At 45.7% G+C, this 23,396-nt stretch overlaps 1 protein-coding gene across 8 annotated transcripts in view; it reads left to right on the forward strand.

The window, feature by feature from the left end:
- Window positions 1-23,396, forward strand: part of LOC143316252 (beta-1,3-galactosyltransferase 1-like) — a 97,885-nt gene that overhangs the window by 70,406 nt on the left and 4,083 nt on the right. For 6 of the 8 annotated variants that reach the window (XM_076724113.1, XM_076724115.1, XM_076724116.1 and 3 more), the window contains one exon: window positions 5,605-7,860. In XM_076724113.1, the coding sequence (XP_076580228.1) occupies window positions 5,869-6,855 (987 nt within the window). In that variant the 5' untranslated portion in view covers window positions 5,605-5,868 and the 3' untranslated portion in view covers window positions 6,856-7,860. Of the gene's footprint in view, window positions 1-5,604; window positions 7,861-23,396 lie in introns of those variants that run through there. The other 2 variants (XR_013076271.1, XR_013076270.1) reach the window with 1 other exon arrangement.

The raw sequence follows: 23,396 nt of genomic DNA on the forward strand, positions 1-23,396 counted from the left end.
TGGGAACTTTCTGCAGGCGCTGCTTGGCCGCAGACTGATATGCCCCGGCGCAGTTTGGGCTCAAGTCAGCAGTGAAGTGGGGATGGAGCGTCGGGCCTCTGTACAGCGGCCAAATCTGTTGGCCGCTATTGATATCCCATTTCCTCTGTCACTCCTAAGCTGCTTTGCATTCAGAGGCTTTGCACGAAGCCCACAGTGTCCAGCCTGTGGCCTGCAATACTGACTCCTCGGCTGGCTGTGCTGCTGCACAACAATCACTGAGTCCTTTTATTATCCAGGAGACAAAAGCGTAGCTGGTGCTGCGCTGGGAGCTTTCCAGCCCTGACATTTTAATTGTGCTTCTCTCATATTAGGTGGGATACGAACCAATTTGGCCATTGCCGTTAAATTCCTCACACATTAATTCCTCTTTTGAATGTTTAGAAGCCGACATAATGGATTTCATACTTGGCAGAAGATTGGAGGAAAAGAGGATCAAACATTGAACAGAGGACAGTTTTTTTCGTGGCTGACAATTATGAACCTCCTGTTGAGCTTATCACACATTGAGCAGAAGAAGCTGGAGATAAGGTGTTGAGTTAGGGGCTTTGGACGGTGCATGTCAGCATCTGCGCTTCTGTTTAAATCCTGAGATGAAAAAAAAAAGCACATTCGCGCCCTCATCCCTCCAGTATCACAGCGTTCACAGCAGCTCTCATTGGCCTCGGAGTCTGTTTTGTTTCAGTGGTTGAGGCCAAAGAGTGTTTGAGTCTCTCCCTTCAGGGAAGCTGTTGTTTGTTCAGTAATCATAAAGCATATGTGGGCACTCTAAGTCAAAGTGCCAACTGTGTTTGATGAATATAATTTGGTCCTGAGTACCAATTTTTCCTCCGTCGGACATAAAAAGCAGCATTTTCTCCTTCCCGTCATCCACTTGATTCTTTTTTTGCTGTTATTGAACAATATTTACAGGTCATGCCTCTCTTTCAGACGCTATTACCACATCATACGGCTGCAATGTAAAGAATTTCTGCGCACAAAACAATCTGACAGCTTTGCTTAAATCAGCAGTCATGAAAAGTGCGAGTGACGCAGGCTGCTTCCCGTTTCCCTCTGCCAATCATTAAAATCTGTGGGATTGAAGCAGGCAGCGTGAAGGTTAGATGTCATCCCTGAGCTCAGAATATGATTTATTCACCTCCAGGTGAGCGCGCTGTCGGAGCTCATCCCTCACACACACACACACGCACACACGCACACACACACGCACCCTCCCATTCAAACCACAGTCGGCATTACAGTGTATTAAAGCACCTCGCACAAACACAGCTTCTCTTTCCCCTCGCTGACTCACAAACGCACAGTCATCCGCCCCCTCCCCCCCGAGCAAGGTCACTCTCTGCTCCACTAATGACTGCGATCAATTATCTGGTGCAACAATAAACGAGCCCTCCGGCGTTTTGCTCCAGCTTATAGAGGTCACATGATTGTAAAAGACAACAGAGCAGATGATTCGCATCCATTCAGAGTCCCCGCGGCCGCCGCGCTCAAATACTACGCGATAGTAAAATCTGTCATTGATGTTTTCATGTGTGGTAGTGTGGGTGCTAGATTTTCTTAGGTTACATCAGGAATCATTTTCATTTCAGTAGTTGATGATGTCTGCATTTGCCAGGCGAGCACAGAGGGGCCCTTCTGTTGCATTGTGGGAATTGTAGGACGTTTTTGGAGCTTGACATATTCTACGGACCCTCTCTAAAGGATGCGCAGCTGATCATCAAGCCCGTTTTTGGAGAATATTCTATTTAAATTCTAATAAATTTCCATATTTTAACCTGAACTTCTGCAGTTGGACCACCTGCGTTTGGAGGAAGTCGCACCTGCTCGTTCAATCTACATTTTGGATCTTTGGCTGATCTCCTTATTTTCAGATTGTAGCCTCAGAACGAGTGTTTCTGCCCTCTCGGCCAATGAAAAGTACAGATATCAGTTTTAGCTGAGTTAAGCTAAAGGATTAGATCAATCAATGAGGTGCTTTTTCAGATAAGACTGAACCCCGACCCCAGACCTCTGCTGCATCAATTTTGACAAATCCTCCAAATTTATGAAAGTGCAACAGTAAAACTTTTGACTGAATCATCATTTTGTCAATAGCGCCTCAGACAGCTCAAGGTGAAGCCTTCAAATAGCTTTTTCTTGTCTGATCAACAGTCCAAAACCCCAAAATATTGAATTTACAATGCTGTAAAGCAGCAAACCCTCACACGTGCAAAGCTGGAGCCAGTGAACGTCGGCCATCTTGGCCACCTTTCCGACACGGCATAAATGTTTGATCGCTGTGCAGAGGTATTTTAAGAGCTGTCTCCTCCTCCACACAAAGGTGATAATAATGTGGAGTCGTGGATCAGTGTGAGGCGTAATGGAGCAGCCACCAGTGCAGCAGAGCTCAGTATGAGCTTGCTAAATTGGCTTCCTGGGGGGGGGGGGTTACATCCAAATGCTTTAGCTGGCGTACAGCAGACTAACTGCTTCTCTTCCTACGAGCCTCTCTCTCCCTCTGTCACTGTGCCTTCATGACAACCAGTTCAGATTAGTAGATCATTAGCAGTAATCCCTGTGAGTGTTAATAACTGTAATTATTACGCTTAAATGTGTTTTTTCCCTCACTTAATGCCAGCTTTTTACTGCAATGTGGTATTTTGGAGTTATTCTTTCATTGGCTTTGCTTTTACTGCCCTTTTATCAGCGGGGCAGTCATTATTATGATCTACAGTACTGCTGGCAGAGTAGTGGTAGTAGTACTTAAATCCTATTCTTAGACATGACTGTATTGCATTAACGTCACAGGTGAATTGGGATGCAGAGAAGCAAATTTTCTTTAGTGTAAAAAGTAATCTTGCCTCTCCGTGGTGCAGCTATATAACATTCAGACATCCAGCAGGGTTTTCATTAGTCGAGATGGGTCGGCCGGCGCAGGATAAAGCTTGACAGAAGCTGCACAGATGTTATCTTTACCTCGTGACCTGATACTGAAGCCCGGCTCGTCAGTGAGGAGCCGAAGTTAGAGAGCTTTTCCGATCCTTGTCAATTCTCTCTCATTGTCTGTCATAGAAATGGAGCAGTGTGACCCAGTGAGGTGTCTTATCATCAGGTCACAGCAGCAGGCTCGTATGATCCATGTGTGGTCAAAAGAAGATCTTCCATGCAGCCTTTAAGCCATGTGTTTGTTCATGAAGATCATGCGGTAACCTGAGTGACACGTCGCAACCACGCAGCAACCCTCTTCCCCTGTAATATTCCAGCGAAGATGTCGCGTTTCCATGTGTGAACGAGCAGCATCGCCTGCTGTCAGTCACCATACCATGTTGTTTTTGGATCGATGTAAAACGAGGCGTGAGGAGGAAGCACCTGAGCTCAGGAAGTGAAGCAGGCTGGTCAACATAACTCCAAGTGAGGGAAGCCAAACCGTCCGAACGGGTGCTCGAATCCCTCAGCAGACTGTTGACTGTGTGGTCTGTTTTGGCCAGGCTGACTCCGTTTCTGCTAACCACAAATTAACGCTTATTACTGAACTACTGCAAGAGCTGCATCACCACGATGTAAAACTATGATCCCATGCCCTGATATTCAGCTTGAAGTGCAACATATTCAGGAGAGGACTTCCACCGAGTGCTAATGTAATTCAAAGTGACACCACGGCATGAAACGATACAGCCATCTTTCAATTTGCTCTGAGGGGAAGTTAGGTCTCGGGATTTCGTGAGGCGCATCGCCAAATGGGGATATCAGTTATTCCTGGGCTCCAGCAGAATGAGTGTACCGTCGTTTTGGAGGATTATGAAACCAATAGACCCTCCTCAGGAAACGGCAGAGGTGAAAACAAGCCTATCTGCAAACAGGAAGGGGGAGCGAGGAGCGATCCAGGTCAAGGGAAGGGGATGAATATGATGATTTAGTGGTTTTGCCAGAGAGAGAGTGAGGAGAAGTGGAGGAGATTGAGTGGCTTTAAGGGAGGCTGAATGCGATAGAAGCTGTCAATAAAGTTAGAGGCGAGCGGTGAGGAGAGGAATCCTAAAAAAAAAAAAAATGACAGAGAGAAAAGTAAAGGTAGCTCAGATGATAAGAAGAAATAAGACGGGATGGTGGGAATGAGCAGTCGCGCAGACGAAAACAATAAAAAGCCAAGAGGATTGAGAGGGAGACAAAGAAGGGGAGGTAGTGAGACATATGAAGATGGATCAAGCACCCGCTGAAGGAGAGAAGGAGGGAGTGATTGAGAGGGAGGAGGTGTGGAAAAGCAGCCATGATTAGATGGATTCTACTGGACCATGAGATTGATGACTCTGCCTCAGAAAGAAAGAGAGAGAGGGGAGTGAAAGGGAGGGAGGAGATAGTGGAAACGTCGGCGGCGGGGGGGGGGGTAACAGAAAAGTCCTGATGAAAAGAAGCATGGCGCCCCGCAAGACAAAATCTAAAGTCTGATAAAAGAATGAGCCGGGTTTATCTCAGCCCTTCCATCTTTAAAACAGAGCACCAGCAGAGCATCTTTGCACATTTCAGTATCTCTAATAGGATCTATCACACTTTTTTTGTTCATCATCAGCTATGCATGGCTTAAAAAAAAAAAAAAAAGTATTTCCCTGGAATAAGAGCGGGGCTGCTGTTACATCAAAGGAGATTATGTCTGCAGCAAATAGAAAAGTCTGTTTGTAAAGAAGGATTAGGTTTAGTTTGGCTTTCAGACACCTAAAATCCTGTGAATTGGTTATCCATCAATGCTTTTGAATGCAAAGTGATGTTTAAATACAGGAAGCGCGCGGCATTGGACTATAATAAATGCGTGCTTTTTCCATATTTAGAGCTTAAATTCATCCCCTTATGGTCTGTCAGTGTGTCCAATTAGAGCAGTTCCACAGCGGTGTCTATCCAGCTAACGAAGGAGAAGCTCATTACGGAGTAAAATATGTAAAATCCACACGCCAAGTTCAGCTTGACATTGAGGTCTGGAAGCGATGTGGAAGGAAGGAGTAAATGGGGAGTGAGACCAGGAGAATGAGAGGAAGTGGATATTAATCTTTTCCCATGAGAACGTTTCACTTTCACCTTCTCTGCCTTGATCCTTCTCCCTCTCTGTCTCACCCCGCCTCCCCTCCTCCTCCTCCTCCTCCTCCTCCTCCCCTCAGACTGCCGGAGTGGCTCTGATTTGCCAGCCTGTGTCTGGTCCAGAGAGGATAAGAGGGAGATAAACAGCGTTTGCAAACAGAAAGTGGTCGGAGCCGAGGCAGAGCAGGGCCTATCAATGGAGAGACTTTCCTGGGATATTCACTTTCTTCAGACCGCAGAGCTCTTATCAGAGGCGGTGATGGAGAGATAGGGTAACTGGCTGTGGCGCAGTGCCGCCTGCCGAGCAAGGCGACTGATGTTATGGGCTGTAATGAATAGGGAATAGGAAATGTAGTTAACTATGTCACACGCTTTGCTGCTGTAAAAGCCTTTTCATGAAAATAAAACAGAGTATGTTGGAAGTTCCACCTCCAGTCAACATGCTCATCCTCCTGCTGCGGTTTCATTATGCAGCTGTGATTCATGTCACCACTGACTGTCTGTTGTCTCATCTTTTTTCAGGCGCTGCCACAGAGGGCCGAACGCATCCCTGCCAGCTGCGATGGGACACAGTAAGGCCGAGGACTTGATAAGAAATCTCTGCTATGCTCCTTTTCAGTCACAACACCGACACTAGACAGTAGACGTTCGTAATCTAAAATTAATGCCAGCCGTGTTGCGGAGGCAGCCTCAAGCTGCGCCGCCAGATCTGAGACAACCCATGGAGGCGTGGCCTCGACGTTTCCAACGCTGCTGCCACTGGTAACGACAGCCGAGTGAACAGCGATGCCTTCTAAGGTCTCCTGCTTATACTTGCTGACAGTGGTTTGCTGGGCCAGCGCTCTGTGGTACCTGAGTGTGTCCCGCCCCTCCACGTCCTACGGGGGCCAGCTGACGATCCCTATACGCAAAACGCCCAAGTTGAACAAGAACGGCACCTTCAGTAACATCCGCACGCGCTCGCTCAACCCGCACGACTTCGGCTACCTCATCAACGAGGCCAAGAAGTGCGAGGCGGAGCCCCCCTTCCTCGTCATCCTGATCAGCACCACCCACAAGGAGTTCGACGCCCGTCAGGCCATCCGAGAGACATGGGGTGACGAGAGCACGTTCCCGGACGTGCGCGTGGTCACGCTCTTCTTGTTGGGCCGCAGCACTGACGCTGTCCTCAACCAGATGGTGGAGCAGGAGAGTCAGATCTTTCATGACATTGTGGTGGAGGATTTCATCGACTCCTACCACAACCTTACGCTGAAGACGCTGATGGGCATGCGCTGGGTGGCCACGTTTTGCTCTAAGGCTCAATATGTCCTCAAGACGGACAGTGACATCTTTGTCAACATGGAGAACCTCATCTACAACCTGCTGAAGCCCACCACCAAGCCCAGGAGGAGGTACTTCACCGGCTACGTCATCAACGGTGGGCCAATCAGAGACATGCGCAGCAAGTGGTACATGCCCAGGGATCTGTACCCCGAGAGCAAGTACCCGCCCTTCTGCTCCGGCACCGGCTACGTCTTCTCGGCAGACGTGGCCGAGCTCATATACAAGACCTCCTTACACACCAGGCTGCTGCACCTGGAGGACGTGTACGTCGGCGTTTGCCTCCGAAAGCTGGGCATCCACCCCTTCCAGAACAGCGGCTTCAACCACTGGAAGATGGCCTACAGCCTCTGCCGCTACCGCCGGGTGGTCACCGTCCACCAGATCTCCCCCGAGGAGATGCACCGCATCTGGAACGACATGACCAGCAAGAAGCACCTCAAATGTTAGCAGGACTGTTAGCGGTAGCTAGTCAGGGAGGAAGTGAATGTCCTCTTGTCCCCTGCGTCACCATCCTACTGTACAGCACGTAGCACTGAGCTGGAGGAGCAGCATCGACGAGGCGTCCAGGACTTCGTCCAGGCACTGACTGCTTTGCCAGGAGTATTTATAGAGCAAGGCCAAAGCAAAATCATCTGTATTCTCCATCCTCCCTCACTTCAAGGTGTTTATGAGAGCCACTCCGCTCAGACTCACAAAGTAGGCACAAATTTGGAAATCTGTTTTCCAAAAATGTGCAAAATGTTCAGCCAGTTGGTTGTCATCGCCAGCAGCACGATGATTTTTATAGGAAAATACAAGACAGGAAGCTCGGAGGCTCGTGTTAAAGCACTCGTTTATACAAGACACAAACGGCCCCCAATTACTCAACTGCAGATTACATAAATGCCAACACACTCCTTTGAACCCAGACATTCTCCTCTTGGGTTGATCTCAAGCTCTAATTATGAATGTTCCTCATGTATTTTCAGTTGTTGTATTTTCTGAACAAGGTGTTAATGTTGGATGTACCGTCTGGCGCCGCGGATCACGGCGAGTTTACGACGTAACGACTCGTTTGAAAACGCTGAAGACACTTGTGCGTTGGATTTCTGAGTACCGGTGAGCGGACGTTGTTGTTTTCCTTTCAGAAGCAGACATATTTTCTTACAGCGGATCCACAGATCTTTGTATTGTGCAATGAGAAAAAACATTTGTTCAAAGCGCGTCCGGACGGCGTGAAGATATCGGCTGCTTGCATTCCTCAGTGAATGTTCCTTCTGTTGATGTGTAACGTGCAGTTCTTGGTCTCAGGCAGTGCTGCGAGCAGGCTGCAGACTATTATATTTTCTATTACTTGAACACGAAGGAGAACAGATGTACTGTAAGTGCAGTGTGTACTGAGGACAAATATTACATTTTTGAGTGCTTTCTTCTTTTCATTTACTTGAGATTAAATAAACCGCTTTTATAAGACTTGATATTGTATTTATTACAGAAAACAAATGAAAGTTTTTATCCAGCTCGATTTAATACACATAATCTGGAAGTTAATGCACCAGCGAAAGTGGATTAGGAGTGGTAGAAATGAAGGCCGCTGAGCTCAGGTTGACGCTCTCGCCGACGGTCGACGGCCTCCGTGTGGCGCTGGGAACGACTCAGCCGAGCGACTTTCAGTGCAGGTGTTGGTGTGTGCAACTGGCCAGCAACGTGGGATTAAACCAGATACAGCATCTGTGTAATTAGCAGCTGAATGGCTGTTTTCAACCACAACCACGGAGAAATTACCGAGGCGAGGGGACCGTGCAGGAGCCTGCAGAGACGGAGGGGACGTGTTTAAAGTCACCGTGTTTAGAAGCCAATCACGGCCCGTTGTGGAAGTTAGACAGGTGTGGGCTGAAAACTTCAACCCTCTGTGTCGCAAACGGCGAGGATACAGCTGTGTGTGTCCAGTAGGTCAACCTGAAATGAACAGTCTTTGCATATGAGGGAGGAGTCCGGGGTGTGTCTTCGGAGCAAATTGAAATATGGCGAGTTTTAGGGGTTTGAATGATCTCAGATGAGTGGTGCAGTTAATGCCAGATGCTAACCTTCACTGTCAGGCTCATCAGTGATGACAGATGGTCTGTGGCGAAACATTATAAACGTAAGAGCGAGCAGTTATTAAACTTTTGTGTCTGCCAATAAAAAGGCAGACGGTGAAATCTTTGCGTGTCCTCTCAGTTATCTTCGCGGTGCAGATCTGCAGTTTCCTCATGAGTCAATGCGGGGAAATGCTCGTTGTCCCTAACGACTCTTTGGTTTGACGTGTTTGAGCGAGTTCAGGGACCCACCATTGCATCTGTGTGAGGAGGGAGGTGTGTGATTACGCTGCTGCGTGATGTGCAGTCGTCTAATGTCATCACGATGCTCAGCCGGCCGACCGTAGACGTTTGTGGTGTAATGATGGCTGGATGTTCACCTGTGAGTGAAGGTTATTACCAGTAATTCTGCTCTGAATCCTTCTTTCTTTCCGGCTTTCACATGCCGTCGTTTCCCACTTTGACGCCTCTGAAAAAACAGGAAAGATTAATATTGATTGTTAATTTCTGTTTTCCTGAAGAGCTTTTTATTTTCAGCTCAGAGCACTGACGGTGGACGGATGCGTGTGTGTCGGCATGTGGACGAATCTGCTCCAAACAACATCACTGTAATTAGGTTGCTGTAGCCTCTGATGCCTACAGGTGTGTGAGTGTGTGTGAGCGTGTGTGTGTGTGTGTGTGTGTGTGTGCTCTGGATTTGTGAACTCTTTGTTCCAGGCATCATCATCATCCGAGGGAGCAGCAGCTCTCCTGCGGGATTTGGTGCCGGAGAAATGAAAAATGTCTTCTGTTCAGCACTTGCAAAGATAAACATAAAAATGTGGGAAGCACTTGTGGCGAGGCGCTTTCCTCAAACAGCTTCGCTCCAAAGACCTTGTGGGAGTTTGTAGGCAGAAAACACACCGTTGCTGTTATGATTTCTTCATAATAAAACTATTCCCGCTTGGCATCTTTACGTCAAATACTTCTTTTTGATCAGTTTCTAGAACAGTTTTGGAAACTAAAATATAATTGAAACAGTTTTACTCCAGTGTGTCAGTTTGGGCTGCGTTATTGTGCATGAAAGAGGATTCAACCCCGAACGGCCGCAGTATGTTATCAGTTAATGACTTTATTTTCATGCAAAAAGAAAAAAAAAAAAAAGTGCAGGCATCGTCTGCCCAGTAGTGAACATGTGAAGTGATTGTTGTTCCCGGCTTCTTATCCTCAGCGCTGTGTTTTGCATTCCTCTGATCACCCCCTATGGCATATGCAGTTTGATACAATATGCTGAGTAATAGAAAGTCTGCTCTGTAATTGGCCAAACAAGCCAGTGGTAGAGCATTTAAAAGGCTAAAGCTTGGGGAAAATGAAAAGCGAGTGATTATTCCGGGGCTTGTGGTAAATGAACCTCATAACGAGCGAGGCGGAGTGCGAGACAATTGGGAACACTCCGATTTCAAAACAAAGCATTGGAAGGCAGGCCTGTGGAGCCTTGAGTCCATATAACAAACTATTAGGGCGCGGAGTAGACCTTGGTTTGGCATTGTGGTCTGGTTAGATGTGAAGGCTGGAGGCTAATTTCTTACCGCTGCATAATCCGCTTCAGAGAGCATCTCAGGAAAAAGCAGCGTTTTTCTTTCATCCTCGTGTACTGATTCATATTCCTTCGCCTGAAATACGTTCTGCTCAGCCTTTCAGCTAGCGTGACCTCCTCGTGACCCCTCCTCTGTGGCACAGAGGATGTTCACGAGAAAATGGCCGTGGAATAAACTGGTGGTGTGCGATCTGCCATCTGTGCAGGCGCAGTTACGCCAAGGTGACAGAAAGGCTCATTGAGAGCAGCTGCAGAGCCGCTGCACAGTCCTCTTCTTCCCCCAAGAAAAGTGCCATCAGAGCGATGCTGAGATGCATCGCGGCGCCGCAGCTTTGCTCAAATGATACTATCCACTCGACGTGCGAGTGGCTCGGCCTGAAGTGACGCTCTTTTGTTGCCTGATTGCGGGCTGTGATGTTTGGATGTGCCCTGTGTGTGAATGTGTGCAACAAGTTTTTGTTATATTAGCAAAAATCCCTTTTCTGTGTTTTTCCTCCCCTGTAAAACACCCCCCTCTGGACAGGGCACTTGGTTCCGTCCAGCTAAAGGGCAGTTGTGGACCATCAGTGGGCTTCTCCTCTGGATCCTAGAAGAGGATAAGAGGTGAAGAAGTGCATGACACAGCTCTTCTTGAAAAGTGAGTAAAACTACAGCAAAAGGAAAAACGATTATGAGATTATGAGAGCAGCTGTGCCAAAGTGTGGCATTAAATCCAAATCTTAATGTTCTGTCATGCGAACGTCTGCAGTAGTAGAAAACCACATTTAAGGATCTCTTCCATATGCATAATGCATACCTGCATTCAGGTCCATTGCATTCTGTCCCACAACTGTCAGGTGTCAACAGGCATGCTAACAGATTAGCTTGCAGATGAATTCAGGTGGCATAATCTAATATGTTATGTTGCACCTCCACCATGCAGATCAATAAGTGCTCAGAAATTCACTCACAGTGAGGCGAACCTGTTTGGACACGTGACGGCGCCGCGTGACGTCTGTGTTCATACAAGCATCAGTCAGCAGCCGCTCGTGTTTTCCACCTGGAGGACGCGTGTCGGTGAAGCTGGCATTTATTTGCGTCTCACTAAGACTTAAAGGTCAAAACAAGCAATCAAAAGCACAGCAGCTATTCATCTTCGTCCTGTCTGCCACGTTTTAAGCATTTGATAAATATACATCAAACAAAAGTCGATTTCGGACGGCGGCTGCCTCCGAGACTGAACATTCAGATTTGTTTTGAAATGACTCCTCTGCAAAACAAATCAATGGCGGTGGGCAGAATGAGCTCCAGACTTGTGCGTCTGCCGTTGCATCGCTGCATAAATGACGTACTTGTCACTTGGTGTTCGTGGGCGAGCACATTTTCACACCTCGCCGTCGCTCCGAGTGTGTCCGGCAGCACAAAGTTAACGCATTGGACAAGTTAAGCAAAACTTTGATATTGATATCTGCCATTAATATTGATACGTGTCCTTGTCAATGACAGCATTTCAGCAGCATGAATTATTTCCTGTCATCCGTAACAGATAGATGGGATTTAAATAGGAAGCATGCATCAGGACGTGAGACAGGGCTCGACAGAGACAAGTGACAGCCACGCTGAATTTCAATTGCACGAGCGATAAATTAACTCTTAATGCCCTGGGATGGAAGCCGATCTCTTGGAACCGATGGAGCTCAACCTCGCAGTCTTCCCAAGGCAGCGGGCGCGTATTTATGACCATCTGCAAGCTCGGGAGGATTATTTGCATGAGAGTGGAGTCTCATAAATACCTGATGGGCTCATGAAGATCAAAATCATTTGATTCGGGGCGCAGGTAGAGGAACAAGGTACCCGTTACAGGCTTGCTGTGTATTTGATGTCAGTATTTTTGTCATTTAGGACACCTGGGGGAAGTCTGCGACTCATATTTGTCTGCCTCGAGGCCTCTGCAGTATGCAGAGTCTGTCTGATGTATACGGAGGTGAGCATCCAGGCAAACGGCAGCTCGCTCAGCCCGTCCAGAGGCGACTGAGGCGGCTCAGCCGTTCACAGCACGCGGCCTTTTGTCCGACACACCCCCACATCAGATAAGCTCGAGTCGCCCTTCATCACGTCACCCACGGTGCTCCAGATGTGTTGGTGTGTTGTTCACCCATTATTTGAGGCTAGCAGTTTATCCTTTACTGTTAGCTAACTGTTTCACCTGTTTATCCATCATTATGGATAATAAGCATTTCAACGATATGAATCACATGTTAACAGACGGGTGTATGAGCACAGCTGCTGTGCTCTTTAAAAGCTGTTAATAGCAATATTTTCACATGTATCCTTAAACTCTGGAGATACAGAATTTGGCCACTTTGTATTCATCTTCCAGCGAATGTGAGAGGAGGATTCTGAGTCCTTGTTGTCTTAATTAAAGCTTAGTGAAATGAAGCTGTCACGGCCTGAAGCTACACTGTGAGATACTTTTGGGAAAATAGTTAATTAGTTATTGTTGCATGTGTTCAAAGAACAGAATTAAAACTTTCTGCGGCTGAAATTTAGCATTGCTAACATCATCCCCGGACAGAGAGCTGCATCTTTGTTTATCTTTGTGGGCCAGTTCTCCAGTATGAGCTCAACAGATGGACTTTTATGGGGGGTCTCAAGTGGTCTCGTGATAACACTGATCTCAGGATAAGTCTTATTTTCTTTTGATCACAATATAATTCGACTAAGATCCAAGAACAAAGTGTTCTGGCAGCATTCTGAGGAGTGTTTTTAAGCTACAGCAACATGGAAAAAGTAGTTCCAAGCTAATGTTGAACCAACTTCATTCAGTCAGTGCTAGCAGTGATCAATACAACTGTCAGACCAACAGACTGGCAGGCAAAAAAAAAAAAAGTTAAATTAAGCTGCTAATTAGACGGTAAACTGTGCTCTGACTGCTCCAAAAGCAGTACAGCAACAAAAACAGACAAGCAAACATGTGTTGATAGTGTGTTTGAGTGTTGTTTTTATGCTAGGCTAAGCTAACCGTCCCCTGGCTCCATCCTTTCTAACAGACAGATCTGAGAGTCGTATCCGTCTTTGTACAGATATTCCCTGATGGTCTTTGACAGCCATAGCTGAAGTGTTCTACTTCCAGGCGTCTCCTTCTTCCTCTCTGCCCAGTGTGAAACCCTCCTGGTCTTTTCCGCTGGGTCACTGGCTTTGATTAAACCCCAGCAGCACTTTCACATTGATTCAGCAGGTTCGGTCACTTTTACATCTCATGCATCACATCTGCAGTAGAGAATCGAGCTGTTTTTGTCCACTCGTTGGGTCTCAGATGCTTTTGTAGTGTGCTTGTGGACTAAAATGGACTCTGTCAGTCATTAAGCATGGTCCAGGACACTCTGGTGGGGACCCGTGGGGAGTTCATTGGCTTATTTGGGAAGTAATTAATCTCTATTAAAACCACATCCATCTCACTCCTCACCTGACCCACATCTCGCTTGCAATTTTGCGCTTCAGAAACACAAACCGCTGGGAACATGCCCGAAGAGACAGCGAGGAAAGGGAGGAAAGATGGAGGAGTTTAAAGACAGAAAAGAAATAGCACAGAGCGCTGATCGATGGCTGAAAAGGACTCGTAATCTCACATAAAGGTGTCTCACAGGAATAATGGCGGCCTGTGTTTTCTGCATACTTTTTCTCCGTTTGTTTTTTTTCACTTCCTGGCCCCATTTCTCTCATTTCATCTCTTCTCTGTCTCAGATAGCCTAAGCCAGGCTTAAGCCTCCATCGACTCGATCTGCCGCCTCTCTCTCGTTTCCCCCGTCTGATTCCGCTCTCACTGCGCTGCCCGGGAAATCCTCAGCAGATGCTTGAGAGCCTGTTTGGCTGCTTCCATGCTGTTGACAGACAACACAGCTTTAAATGTGAAAACAAGGCTATTTCGAGCAGGCTTTGCAGAGATGGAATGCATGAATTTATAGACAGAGCGTGTTGGGGGGAAAAAACCTCACAGACGTTCTCTTGTTTGACTTGTTTGACATTTTTCTCCGAACTTGTCAACACGAAATGCTTTGTGAGAACACCGTGGAGGAAAATGCAAACATTTTGTGCCTGTCATGGTGAGGGCTTTTATCCTGAGCTGTTCCATATACTGCACATGGATACGCACCAGAAAATAAGTTCCTATTGATCTGAATTCTGCAGCAAGTGTTTTACATTTATTAATTGGCTGTAGCTCGCAGCATTTGTGACTAGTTGCTAAATCTGGCAAGGTGGAGGGAACAACCACTCCTCGATTTGATATTCAAGGCACTGCCAGTTCAGTGTTATCTGCAGAAAACGCCACGTCTTGACCAAAATGACTATAGGCTTTGAGGAGATAACACAAATTCAGAGAGAATTCAATCAGGCAGACTGCCGCCATGAATTACAATTACATTTAAGGTGCCAAAAGAGGCAGAATAATCCCACTTTGGCCATTAATTGTACTGCTGAAAAGACATCAGACGGCCCAGCATGCCTGCATCATTGGAGGAAGCAGTGTGTCCTTTATGCAGCGAGGGTGGAGGTCGAGGTGGTGGATGTGTCTCATCACAGACCTGTAATCAACCGTGACCTTATCCCGACCTCAACCAGGCGCTTTAGATGTCTGCCACTCTCGTTCTTCTTCTCTGTTTTCCTCAGCGTCCTCAAGTCTTCTGCGCCCGTGCTTGATTGGTCTAATCACGTGCACCTGACCCTGCTTACCTGTTAAATAGCGGCTGGACCGTGACAATCATTGAGCCTGCACGCTGAGGAAGACGTCAGCCGAGATGTTTGTGCTCGTTAATCTTCTGCGTTGAACACAACAAGTGAGCTTCAAAAGATGCATTTGTGCAGACCGGTTTGGCTTCTGTTGGATTTAACCTGAACAGGCCCTGAAATGTGAGAATTTTGTCCACATGGCGTGACGTGTTTTCACATACATGACGTCCAGTCGCTCTCGACCTCCTGTAATCAGCTCACCCCCCCGTGCGGTCCTCGCTAAGTTTGCTCTGTTTGCAGTCGTCGCATTTATCACACAAATACGGGCTGAATGCGAGTTTACAGCGGAAAAAATGACTGACAACGCGAGGCCTGAATAGATGGAAAATCCTGCGCGGTGTCAAGGCGAGATTCACGGAAAAAATTCAATCAAACCTCAAGTGTCCGGGAGATTAATAGCTGCTATTATTCATACTTGACTCGAGGTGCTGTGTGTGTGTGTGTGTGTGTGTGTGTGTGTGTGTGTGTGTGTGTGTGTGTGTTGTTTATGTGAGTGTATGAATGTGTCTGTGTGGGTGAAAGACGAATAGGGAAGAAATGGATATTACCTCTATGGAGGCTGCAGCTGATAAAAGTTTTCAGAGATAAACACCAAAATGGTGAGAAGTGGGGGGGAATAACCTCCATTACCCAGCAGGCTGGAGTCAGATGGGAAGGGGGGGAACACAAGGTCAACCAATACATCACATCAGAGGCTCCTTCTTCTTCACTCCTATCGCTTCCAATTTACTTAATACAGGAGAGCTGCTCTTCCTCCCCGCGCTCTAGCAGATAATCGACAATGAAATTAAGTGGCAGTGGGCCCGTGTCGCTGGGGGATTGTGGAGGATGTGACGGCTCAGGGCTGATGGGAGATAATCGCAGGACACAATAACCGTCGCCAGGAGAATGGCTCCAGGCTTCTTTATGGTCATAATAAGCGTAACCTTGTCTGGCACGGTGAGGTGAGTCGAACACACGGGCGCAAACATTTTGTTTGGGTGCACGGACACACTCCTGAGCTCGCTGACACCCCCCCTCTCGCTCACACTGGACAGACGCTCGCACACGTGAATTATGTCAGCGTCAGCTCAGAGTCGCCCCCCCCCCCCCCCCCCCCATCCTGGAGCAGTATCGACTCAAACACACACATTCATAAGGAGCATACACCTACCCAATCATGACAAATCACCCTCTCCACTGGCTGTCCCACCTCAGGGGGTTGTTACAACAGTGTCAGCCCAGATGAGGAAAGAGGTGACTCACCGACACGGAGTCATTGAACCTGGCGACCGCTCTTACTTTCATGTTAGCGGCCTGCTTTATTTCATTTTACTCTTTGAGGTTTTGTCGCAGAGATTGCAGCCGCACAAAGTGTGTCAGAAACAGCTTTTATCTGGTTTGTTTTTATCTCAGGTGTGTGCGTGCGTGTGTGTGTTAATTGCTTCATTTCTTGCATGTTAAGAGCAATTTGGAATAAGAGCCATCACTCACTTTGGGCGTTAGTCCTTCCTCTCGTTAGCCTTCAGCTGGCTCACTAAACACGCTTGAAGACCAGTGTCTGTCACTTCTAATTACTGATGCAAAAAGCCACCGTGCAGTAATTACACCCTGCCAACAGTGTAAATGCATACACACGCACGGTTAGTCCACCTTTGCAAGGTAAAATATCCTCGTCTGTTGTTTAAACTGCAGAATAAAAAGGTTAACACACAGCTATATTTAACACACAATAACAATGTTTAGTCACGAGGACATGAAGCTAATTGTGGTGCAGGTGGTTCTCCTGCAGCTCTGGAGCTCGGTGGAGACCAAAACAGAGCTACATGACTCCAAATGAATGCAGATGTTGTCGCACGTCTGCTGGATGTGTAGATAGGCTAGCAGCCGTGTGCTAAACCGTTAGCCACAACAGTTTTATGAAGTGTGAAGTGTCCACTACTTGCAAATCAATAAATGCTCCTTTTTAGTTCAATTTCTGCTCAAAATAATGTCTGTTTTTCAGATTTTTCTCAGATTTTTCGCCTCTTTTTCTGGTGAAATACCACCTCCTCAGGCTTCCGAAGATAAAACTCCTACACAAGTCCATAATCTGTGCCGAGGTCACGAGTAGATGCTGCTTCATTTCGAGGGTTCATGAGCCAAAAAGTTTAGGAACTAACTGGAATTTCAATCCAAAGAGGAAGACGACATCCCTGCATACTGTTACAGCGTTGTTCAGAATCAATATGAATTCATGCTTCATCTTTTTTCTAACGTGTGCATTTGTATCACATTGTACATTTTTCACATGGAACATTTTTGGAGTGTGTTCTTTCTCTCGTGACTTTTATGACTCTGAAACTTTGTTGAATCCATCTGGCCGGGAGAGAGAACAGGAGTGTGCTTGTTCCTTTCAGCTGTGGGGTTAAACATGTAGGTGGAAAGCAAATCAAGCATTCGTCAAAAGACAATAAGTTTTGTGGCTGCATTGCATTCTGGTCTACTGAGACCGCTGTCGGATGTGAAATTGGTATTTCTGCCTCTGCTATGATGGATTTCTCCCTGTGGGATTGTTGATCGTCGGAGCAAAATGGTGCATGTAAAGAGAAGCTCTCGCACTGGGACTAATGTTTACCTTTGTCTGGAAGTGTAAGTATTTATGTATTTTTAAATGTTGTTGTGGGGTTTTTCCCAGCAAATATCGTGCGTCACTAGGATTCAGCTGTTTCAGCTGTGGTTAAACATGCCTGCGTCCCTTCCTCTTATGGGAAAACCCATGTTTTGCACGTTGATATATGGAGGTCGTGAAGAATTGATATATCATTTACTTGACTGAACTATCAGATGTCTTAAATACAAAAATATATCCCATCATCTCGTTATGAATGACGAAGAAGGCTCCAACAAAAAGGATTATATTCTTAATGATGGGGGAGGTAAAAAATGTTCAGAGAATTTACTCAAATTTGCAGCTTTTTCCCTTTTCTTCCTGTCTTTCTTTCTTTCTTTCTTTCTTTCTTTCTTTCTTTCTTTTCCCTGGAAATCTACTCTTTTGCCCGCTGAGCTTTCAACCAGCTCGATGCTTGACGAGGATCATAATAGCATCACAGGAAAGCGCACGTTTGTTTTTTTTAATCCAGGTATGAATGGACATTGTAGTCCATGATGACATGACTTTGTGCATAATACAAGTAATTTTCCAATAATTGTTTGCAGACAGATTACTTCACTTATAATTCACTATGTCTCAAATCCAGTGGGTCACAAGTAAACATGCACTAAATTGGCTTGCCTTAAAAATGATGTCATGGCTGAGTGACATCATTTGAGTCAACAGGAGCAACGCACATATCGACTTATCATCAGAATATTCATTTATCATGTTACACAGCTCTTATTTTGATGAGAAATGTATATGGAGCAGTTTAATGATATAACAATTGGTTTGTTGTTATGCTTAAATGGAATAATTAGGCGATAATAATGAGAAAAATAAGTCATTAAAAATATCTTTTATACATCAAAGGGATCTCTTAAAAACACTGCTGGATGGTTCAGTGGAGATGCATTTCCTTAATAATCCTAACTCTACTGGTTGTATGTTAACGTCTGCCTGCATCAGGGATGGAGTGTTATGGAGTAAGTGGGTGTCATAAAGATAATTCATCAGCACAAATGGCAAACAGCAGCCGTTTCCCTGCAGGAAAGCACTGCCGTGTCTGCACAGAGATGGTATTTCTGCAAATTGTTTCATTATCAAAGGCCCGGCTGCAGACTGATGTCTTAGTTTAGTCATACTTTTAAAGCAGCCGCTCACAGCTCACACAGTGGGATTGTCGGAGCCGTGTAGCGCAACAAAACTCAGCGAGCTGGATGAGCATCGGCCCGGCTCGCAGGTTGTTCAGCTGAGTATCACTGCAAGGTCAATCATTGCTTCGTTTACTGAAAAGCTATCTGCTAATCCTGCTAATGGGTCTGTTCAGAGACTGTATCTGGCTGAGGATTTGCTCTCAGACGGCCTACTATTTAGACAGCAGCACATTAATGTTATCTTGGGTTATTTCAAGGGGATTGAACAGGGGGATTTCTCAGGAAGCTGAAATGAGAAATATCGGCTGGGTGCAACAAATCACGAGGTTACAGGGAGGTGGTCGCTGTGCCGAGCCATGATATAGTTTAATATGGCTGTCCACACACCTCTTTTATTCATCCCGGTGGGGACATTCTCTCCTCACTGCGATCAGCAGGGCCGAGGCCTCAAAGAGCTCGTAACCTGGCAGATCTGGTTTAAAGACGACCCAGTATCATCCCGCTTTCCTAATGAATTCAGAGATGAATCTCAGACTTCATACATGCTCTTCCACTGAGCAGCATCCAAGGTCAGAAAGCTGCAGCGCACACAGATGTAGCTCAGCGTGAGGTGTGGATCAGATCTGAGGTGGGTCCAGATTGGCCTGCATGTTTACAGAATGCTGGGCTCTAATCCTCAGCCTGACGTTCAGATCGCTTCCACCGAGTCGCCGAGGTGCGTTTGATTTGTACAAACAGCTGTGAGTGATTCAGGCAGGCAATGCAAATTTTATTCATAAATGCTGAACGGCACATTAGCAAGGTTCACTTCTTTGCCCTAAAGTGAAAGAATACACCAGGAAACCCATTATCCAAAATAATCACCTTGATTTTAAGAGTCACACATCTCCGTTATTCAGAAATGTTGAATTTAGGGTGACAAAGGTCTGTGCTGAATGCAAGCTGAGCTGCTTACACAGCTCGCACACAAGGAGCTTAAATTACCACTTGAACGCTGCAGTGGGCTTACCCGAGGCCAGCCAGCTTAACAATACTCACGGGTTATAATTTATAATTTATGTCCTGCCTTTATAATTGTGATTTTTATCAGGCGTATTTCAGCGTTACGAAAACTGTAACAGTCCAGATAAAGAGGAAATTGAATTCTGTTTTTAATGGAGGCATAATGTCATTCATTCATATGTTCCAGCACTGTGTGTGCCGTGTGCAGAATACTAGAAGCTCCCCGTCTCAATAGAGAACACCTGGGAAGTCACCTTGGAAGTGTAAAGTGATTGTAAGGTCTTATCTTTGAATGGAAATATTAATGAATGGATCCATATCATCACCTCTGGTAATGATGTCACGCTGCTGACAGTCACAAAGTCGTGTGTTTGTGTTAGCAAGGCCAGTTTTCTCCAGCAGTGTTGGGAAAGTTACAGTAACTATGAGATATGAAGTAAGGTTATCTTAGCCTAGCATTAGGCCTGGAAACAGGCCGACAGCTAGCAGCCACCAGCACCTCTAATTAACAGTTGCTTGGTCTGCACACAAACAGAAATGTCTTGTTTCTTTGTTTGCGTCTCAGTCCTGAACAGAGGCTGTTAGCGGCTGTGATTAGCATTGAAATGACTTGGCTTTAAAACGCCATTCAGACCAATTAAAAATCACAGGAAAATTAATCCGCTGAATGAGCAGATAAATGTTCTTGAAAGTTTTGTATGCTGGCACATCACCAGTAAACGTGGACAGTGATCCACTGGGCAGAGCTCATGTGCTTTGGAAGTAGCATTAGCTGCTAATGCTAAAGTGTTGTTGCCTGTGGTAGACTGCTCCTGTCTGTAAGTTAACCACCGTGAGACCAAGACTGGCCTCGACAGCTAGCCTACAGCCCTGCTTTGAATCACCTGTGTGACTTAATGACCACGCTAACGAGCTTGCTATCAGTTAGCAAGCTCGTTAGCGTGGAGAGCTTCTTTCCCCTGTGTTTTGTATAACTCTGTGTGAAATGAGCTATTGTTTCTGGCCTGCATGAGAGATGGAGAGGCTTTGGGTGCAAAAAGCATCACATTATTGTAATAAATCAGATTAATTTCATGATCTTCATGATTCCCTGCAGCTGATAAATGATGGCATGCTTTGTGAAATGTATCTGGTGTATTTTGATGCTAAACTGCAGGACATTCATGCTAATGTCACTAATATGCTGTAGAACCGTATGTATGTTAACGTTACTTTTTATGCTAACATTACTGGTGTGAAGGCCTTTCTGTGCAGCCCACTAATGCTCAGGGACCCGTGCATTTCTCACTGCCTGCCTGATCCAACTTTGTGCAGCTTCATTCCTCCTCGTAGCTGCCATTTCCCACTGGAATTCAATGTGTCATGTTAGCAAGCTGAACCTGACAACTAGTCAAAAACATTACCTCTGAAATGTAATGAAAAGGTCCATATACAGTAGAATCTGACATTGTGGCATTGTGCTTTCCACCCCTGCTGCATGAATATCCTCTGTCTATGTCCTGTCCCTGACATGTTGTAATTCTAATCCTGAATCCTTCCACACTCGTAATAATGACAAACTTCTGACAGGATCATCTTCTAATTCAGGCCCTTGCTCTCTCTGTCGTCACAGTTCCTCTGTTATTGGTGCTGTAATAATGATTATGATAATGAAAAGCTTTAATGGTAATGACTGTCATCAGTAATGATGAAATTAGGCTCATGTTATATCGTAGCTCCTTCGCACTTCCCCTTGGGTTAATGATACATCTTCAAGTATGGATTTATTTTACAATGACCGCTGTAATTTTAGTTTTATGGGCCTCTCCACGTTTGAGCCCGACAGAAGAAAAGACATGAAGCCTCAGCAGTTTTTAATATTGTTCCTGCCTCCTTTTGTGAAAGCCGAAAGAGTCAAATTAAGTCTGGGCACAAATTACATAAGCTAACGTCAGATTCATGACAGAATTATGCAGAAAAATCAGGGAATTACCATTTTCTTATGCAGCAGTGTTGTGTTTGCCATCACCTCTGTGCTTGTTGGGTGTATATTAAAGGTCAGGCATGTATTTTCAGACATGGCTTAATGTTAAGAGGACACTGCTGAACATATGAAAGACTTTTGGTGTGATTGAGCTTTTAAATGAAGAAGAACAGCAGCACAAACTTACAGCCGCTCCTCAGCTCAATGCTGGAATATGTCCTCCAGCTGCCGCCTCAGATCAAACGTCTCATTTTAATTTCTTCTCTTCTCTTGAGTCTCCAGCACATTTAAATTCTGACTCACAACACCACTGCCCTAAGGCCAGCTATTGACGAGGCAAAAAACAAGGGTCTCCTCCATCTTATTTACTACTCTTGTGAGCTAACCAATTTGCTGGCCATCCCTTCAGTGAGCTGTAATGGCTTCTTGACTGTCAGCACTTTAAATCCTTTGGAGACCTGCTGTCCGGCATGCAGGAGGTGAGGCCGGAGCAGAAAGACAGTAAAACAAATGATCCTTATGGGAAATTAAGGGGAGATTTTAAATATGAGGGGTGGACGCAGTAATCCATGTGAATGCATGAAATGAAGCTAATGTGAGTTTACTTTGAGCTTAATGAATTATTAGCATAGTTTTTACATTTTATAAGAAATTACACTGCAAGTCAGCTCTGGGGAGAATTAACACCCAGCAACATCAGAATGAGATGAGAAAGCACATTATTCTGTGTTTGCCCAAAACACTACGAGGACCTTGCTCATCTCTCAAACCTAACAGAGACACATCAGTTGCCTCCGGCGGCTGTTTCCATCCATCAGACTCGCATTGACATTACATGGCACAAAGTCAAACAGTGTCCTCTCGCTGAATGAATTGGCAGAAGCTGTGAGATTAGGTCGCATGTGAGGAATGCTAATTTACCTGGAGTCTGGGCCTGGAGATGTCGTGATTAAAGACTCAATTTCCCAGAGGTCAGTGTGGTGTGATCACATATTACCGCTAACTGATGGAGTGTCTCTGACATCTGCACTCTGACGGCGTGGCTGTCACAAACGGCGGCATCAACACGCATTAACAGGGAAGAGAGAATCGGGCAGCTGTGCCAGATTAAATATTCTTGTCAGAGTCAAGAATTCATTCTGCCACGGAGTTCTTAAGTAGCTGTGTTATGCTATCAAACTGCTTATTCATGGTTTAGTTAATGTAAGTGAAAAAGTAGAGGGAGAGGCCTACAGCAGCCTTCTGCTAGAAACAGCTAAGCCCTGAAATGCTGCCACCCAGCATTATCTTCATGTAGCAGCAAGCCCTGCCATGCATTATCCCAACATGTGTCTCAGCGGAAGGCGTTTCAGAGCAGCAGGTTTTAATGCGGTTGTGCCCGACTGAGCGACACTGACAGCACTTTTCTGTGTTTATTACAAGCATATAATCTTACCATTTGAACGACTGACTGACAACTAGAAAACGAAATTCCTGATTTACAATTATATGGCTGCACCAGTGATTTTGCATGTTCTAGCCTTTTAAATACAAATCGCATTGACTTAATAGGGTGTTGCAAAGGATGTCATTCATTTTTTTAGGTGGATTTCCTCACAGCACCTTGCAGGCAGCATGTGATTTGTATTCATATCTGCCAGGGTGCTGAGAAAGACACTCGCCTGAGATATGAAATCCATCACAGTGACCATTTCCTTGCCCTTGTTTTTCCATCAAAGATGTTTTATCATCATGTGGCAATGCAGCTGAATGCTGGGGCCATTTTCTCTCATTTAGTGGTGAATCCATGGAGCCCCAAGACTGATGAAAGGCAGCAGAGCTTATATGCTACTAAATAAATCAATACATAAAT

The sequence above is a fragment of the Chaetodon auriga genome, chromosome 23 (genome assembly GCF_051107435.1).
Source record: "Chaetodon auriga isolate fChaAug3 chromosome 23, fChaAug3.hap1, whole genome shotgun sequence".
Classification (NCBI taxonomy): Eukaryota; Metazoa; Chordata; class Actinopteri; order Chaetodontiformes; family Chaetodontidae; genus Chaetodon; species Chaetodon auriga.